General features: G+C 53.7%; 1 protein-coding gene across 1 annotated transcript in view; it reads right to left on the bottom strand.

The window, feature by feature from the left end:
- LOC119111229 (uncharacterized) overlaps window positions 1–5,295 on the bottom strand; it is a 15,923-nt gene extending 10,628 nt beyond the window's left edge. The window contains exons 1-3 of the mRNA XM_037235049.1: window positions 3,893–5,295; window positions 3,081–3,607; window positions 2,649–2,837 (exon numbers count right to left, since the gene is read on the bottom strand). Coding sequence (XP_037090944.1) covers window positions 2,649–2,837; window positions 3,081–3,607; window positions 3,893–5,081 — 1,905 coding nt within the window. The 5' untranslated portion in view covers window positions 5,082–5,295. The remainder of the gene's footprint in view (window positions 1–2,648; window positions 2,838–3,080; window positions 3,608–3,892) is intronic.
- Between the last annotated feature and the right edge of the window lie 257 nt (window positions 5,296–5,552).

Here is a 5,552-nt window from a genome sequence, read left to right as displayed (position 1 = left end):
GTGCAGCTCTCTCCGAGCGGTGTCGTTGCGCCGCGCGCCGCGTCCGTCTGCGGAGACCAGCGGCGCGCTCTCATGGGGGCCGCATTGCCCTGCAGAAGCCATCTGCGCACTCTCATGAGAGCCGCAATCAAGCTACATAAAATGCAGTGACCGGAGGCTGGTCTCAATGCTCTCGAAGATGTATGGGCTGGCGATGGGCGTGATTAGTTTGCCTTGGGAATATAAAGCCACTTCTTGCTTTGTCTGGATGTGAGCCGGGTACAGTTCATCTGGTGTGGTGAACATATATTCCGGAGCTGGTTGGATAGAAAAGACTCTCCGATAAACCCTCTTGCACGGCAGCAATGATGCATTATCATGCGTATGGGTGCTTGCCTGCTTTCTCTGCCACCCGCGTGTTTCCACCCGTGCAGACCGGTGGTAATGCAACCAACCCAACCACCCGTGCAGACCGGTGGTAATGCAACCAACCCAACCACTTTCGTCCCATCAATGTATGTATGCATCCTTCATCCAGCCTACCCCAATCAATGAATGGGCGGCCGTTACTGGTGCTGTGCAGAGTCATGCCGAAGCAAGGCTTTACCATTCTTAAGATCTTACCATGCTCAAGGTGTTACGATGCTCAAGGTCTTGTCAAGGTCAAGGCCTTGTCAAGGTCAAGGTCTGATCAAGGTCAAGGTCTTATCGAGATCTTAAAAATCCACGGAGCAATGTTAATAGACGTTTTGCAGCGTATAGCCAATCAACATCGTTCATGCCTTTGTAAGTGTATTGCCAACGGGAGTTAGCGTCATGGCACGGCTGGACGACCTTCCTTCACCTCATTTTACCCTTTGGAAGCGAATGGTGGTCCGCCTGGCTTGAATCAGCTGCACTCGGATTCAAGCCAAGCGTGCCACCATTGTGTCACCAAGCGCGTGCCACCATTGTGCCACCAAGCATAAAACCAAGCGACACACGAACAGCTCCGAGAGATCACAAGGACGTCATTAGATCCTGTTTACCTGAGAAGTGAACAGTTGGAGAAAACCTAAAACGACGCGACCAGAAGTTGTGGAAGACTTATGGGGCCGCCGCCTCGTTGGCCGATACTTGCTCAGGCACTTTGTTCTGGAAGTCTACGGGCGGCTCGCAGGTCCCCCGCGCGGGGCTCTCAGGGGCTGATTTAAATGCATGTACAGTCCATGCAAACTCATAGAAGGCATTGCATTTTTGTTTTCCTCATTGCGCAGGTAATCGTCTACACGTCGGATGGTAATTTATGATCAACATACTTCCTTAGAAGTTTGCGATCTGTTTTCAAATGCCCGACGTACAAAATCAACGTGAAGAATGGTATTGGCCAATTTGCTACCACCTATGCCGGCAATTTTACATCTGACTTATTTTCCAATTTTTGGAAGGATTGTGCAAAAGGAATATTTGGAAACCGCACGCAACCTGTCCGTACCGATTGTTTAGAAGTACTCAAGTTATTTGAAAAATAACTCATGTGTGCCACACATACCACACATTCCAAGACACATTTCTTTTTGTTTGCATTTAGAGACTGCTAATCAGGCACTTTATCTCACTTGGCCAAAGGTGTATGAATTGTTTGAAACTCGTGAACAAAGGGCCAACATGACAGGAAAGACATGCCTCAAACCAGCAGGGCCCTGGAAATCTACAACTGTTGGGCTGGGAGGCTGGGGCCGCATTCAGTGTGTGGAGTTTAACAATATTCATCGGGCTTATGGTGCCAGAATGAAGATCCCCTAGCGTTTTGCAATAAGGTAAGTTTGCTAAAGGATCCTACCCTCACTTTATCCCAAGTAAAGTGCAATCACCCATCTTATCCATAACTGGAATGTCTACATTTTTGATAAAATGCGCATATTAGCGGAGAAGTAATCATAACGTCAAACACAACAAGAGGGAAAAGTGGGTCTCTTTTAGCATGCAATGTATTCCAATTGAACATGAAGTCTCTCAAAGGGGCGAAATAGTATCCTCACTTCTCGGACCCTATTCCAGGCCCAGAGCGATATACACGAGAGACGCGCCCTTATGCTGGGTATTTAACTTCCTGTTTTTATTCTACGGAACGGTAGATTTGCCGTAGATGTGAAAATATAAAGCTTCCCACACCAGTAATGCGACAAGATTCAAACGTTAAGTGAATATACACAATTTATGTATGTTGGAAATCTGAAACAACCAGATCACTTTACTGTTTTCTAACAACAAACATAATTCGAAAACAAAGGAGCATATTCGGTTGAAAATGCCTGAAATCAAGGAAATCAACTACCCCATAAATGAAATCAACTTCCAGAAAATATTCCGATTGGCACACTTCTCATCCGGTTGGCACACTTTTCCTTTGTTTTCGAATTATGTTTGCTGTTAGAAAACAGTGAAGTGATCTGGTTGTTTAAGATTTCCAACATACATTAATTGTGTATACTCACTTAACGTTTGAAACCTCCAGAAAAAAAATCCGGTTGGCACACTTCTCATGCGGCCCAAATGATCCCCACCATATTCATGAGGATACCCAAGACAAGCAGACATCTCATCGGTGGTAATGACCAAAATGCATCAGGCCTATCCGAGGATCCCAAAAGCAGATCCCAACTCCGCTGCCGCCGCCCCACACGCACCTGAAATCTGTTGACGATGTCGACGCGGCCGTGGAAGAGGCCCGTCCCGAACACGACGACTCGATCACAGCCCTGGCGGAGCATCTCGTCGCGTGGGATCAGGCCGCGCGCGAGTAGCCGCGGCCGCGAGCGGCGCTGAGGCAGGTACGGGTACTCGTCCATGACGCGCAGCGGCGAGGCCGGCGCGGGCTGCTCCGCCTGCCGCGCCGCCAGCACCACCCGCTCGGCGCACTCCAGGCTGTCACCGTCGTCGTCGTCGTACGGCGGGCTCATGCAGCGCGGCATGGCGCTCAGAGAGCGGCGCAGACCGGCCAGGCCCAGGTCGAAGCGGCCGGGCAGCGAGTAGTAGTGGCCGCCCGCCGGCCAGCGGCGCCGCAGCCAGGAGAGCGCCGATCCGGGCCGGACCGCGCCGCGGCCGCCCAGCTCCAGCGCGCCGCCGCCGCCGCTGCAGATCCGGCCCTCGCGCAGACCCTCGAAGAAGCGCTGGATGGCCTCGAAGCGTGCGTGATTGGCGTCCGTGGAGAGGTTCGACAGCTCCCAGCAGGAGAGCAAACGGCCGACGCGAACCGGCCGGCCGGCGTCTGAGCAAGAGAGGCTGCGGTCCACGGCCTGCCGCCGCGCCGCTGCTGCCACCGCGCGGTCCTGCTCGTCCGCCCCGTGCTCCTCCTCCGCCGGCGGCTCCAGCGGAGCAGGCGTCCGTGCCGCTGCTAGGGGGCGCGCCAGCTCGGCGGAGCTCCTGCTCTTCTCTCTGGTGCCGAACAGCGAGGCGTTCAACTCGCCCTGGGCTCGGCGTTGAGGCTCGGCCAGGTCCACCATGCTGCGCGAGGAGCCGCGCGAGTCGAACAGCGAGCCATCTGACCGGTGCTCGCTCGCTCGCCTCGCCGACTCGCTCAGCTGCTCGTACATTCGCCGTAGACGAACCACGCGGCCCTCGTCGTGAACGCGCACCACAGGCTGGGCTGGGGAAAATAAGTGCTCAGTTATAGTGACAGACAGACTATTGGCCATTGAACACGTATGTGAACTTCAAACGTGACATGAATGCAGCTGGTTACGTTCTTTATGTTTATTGTTGTGGTAAATGTATAAGTTACATTTAGTTGTAGCAAAAATAAAGTTAGCACCTCACATTTAAGTCGGGTTTTAGTGATATCAGAATCTCCGATCAGGATCACTTTTCAAACCTTTTCAATTTGCGAGACGTCGGAATCCATGTCTATGATACAAGCTGCATCATTGCGTACCCTTTGGTTTCATGTCCGAGGTTTTTCCTATCTCCAACATCTTCTTGCGTTCTTCGAGGCAGATTTCCGTGGGAGGAAAAAGGGTCTGCCACATGGTCTCCTTTGGCATGACAGCACTGTCGTCCACTCCACCCTGGGAGTGTCTACTGATGAGTTGAGCCACGTATCCGTCCGGTGAAGCTGGCGGCATCAGGAGCCGGCTCCTGGCGTCAGGATTTCGTCCGCCGGTGCTGACACACTTCACACCGCGAAGGCTGTCCCTGCCGTTCTCAGTCGGCAGGGTTCCACTTTTCGTGACCTCCCATGCCCACATGGTGTCCATTCGGGCATCACTGGCTCTTTTTGGGCGAGCGATAGCTCTATTCTCCACGGCTGCGCCCTCGCGTGGAAAAACGGCGTCACTTAACTCGCGCAAGTCCAGTCCTGCCTGCGCTGGTGAGCACACCCCCTCTCCCGTGGCCAGGGCGGCGGAAGCGAACGACTCGCCCCGGTCCGGACTAGCAGTCGTGGCCGCTTCGCCGGGACTTCGAGCGGTGGGCGCGACCGGCTCACCGAGATCCGGATCTCGAGGGAGATCCGAATCTCGGGGGACGCAGCTAAGCAGCACCGGCGTCCTGCCGACCGGCGGCGGCGTGCCGGGCACAAAGTACACGGTGTCTATCGACACCAGCCTGCTTTCGTCGTCGACAGCGCGCCGCCCGCTCTTGCTCGACGCCTCGCGCACGGCCGCAGGGGTGTCGGCCTCAGTGTCGGGACTGCGTCTGCCGTGCTCGAGTGTCGGTGTCATTGGGACGCGGTCTGTGTCAGCCGCAGGTGAGTCGATAGATAGCTCAGCGGAGCCTGCCCTGCCAGGGCTGTCTGCTGAGCGGTTCTGCCACGCTGTTATTGCACCATTTCTTTCCAGGATTTCGTTGTTCTCCTGCATCTGCTTTGTTAGACTCTCTTGCAAGTGCTCCACATCAGTCATGTATGCAGCGTACAGTTCATCGTCAGAGGGTTGAACTGGCACATATTTCGATCCGTAATTGTCCGGCAATATTGGGATGTTGTTGGGCGGCTGGTGTTTGTCTGGTCTGAGCGAAAGACATGGTGGCACATTGCACAACGCATTCACTTCGTGAGGCACTCCCAAGGCTTTCCGCTCGTGACAGGCATCGATGAGATAAGATGCCACGGATTCTTGGTTCATGTCTTCCCTTAGCTTTCCAGGTGACCTTTCACTGCAGAGAGAGACGTTAAAGGGTTCATGACTGCATTCTGATTCAGAATCGGTGTGTTTCGCTGACGCGTGAACCTGTGCATCAGAACCCTTTCCGTACACTCCCCCTTTTTGACGCACACCCTTCCATGGATCATCTTCAGTCTCTGTCTCTTGGCGCAAATTTCGAGGTACGTCTGGCAAAATATCCTCTTCCCAGCTGACATCAGCGACAACGCGTGCGTACGGCGAATTAAGATTGGTCCCCTGTTCAAACGCGTCATCCTCTGGCCAGTCTGTTGCCGTCGGGTTCGGACTTCCCTCCGGCTTTTCATTCACGATCACAAACAACTCCTTCCTGCCTTTAACGTCTCGGAACTCTACAGGCTGATGTTGAAATTGTGGCTGGTGGACATCTCGGCTGAAAATGGCATTATGTGGTACACACTCCTGAATGTCAAT

The sequence above is a fragment of the Pollicipes pollicipes genome, unplaced genomic scaffold (assembly GCF_011947565.3).
Source record: "Pollicipes pollicipes isolate AB1234 unplaced genomic scaffold, Ppol_2.1 Scaffold_7261;HRSCAF=8764_pilon_pilon_pilon, whole genome shotgun sequence".
NCBI lineage: Eukaryota > Metazoa > Arthropoda > Thecostraca > Pollicipedomorpha > Pollicipedidae > Pollicipes > Pollicipes pollicipes.
Note: the sequence above shows the minus strand (reverse complement) of the source record. Positions and strands in the feature narration are given on the sequence as shown.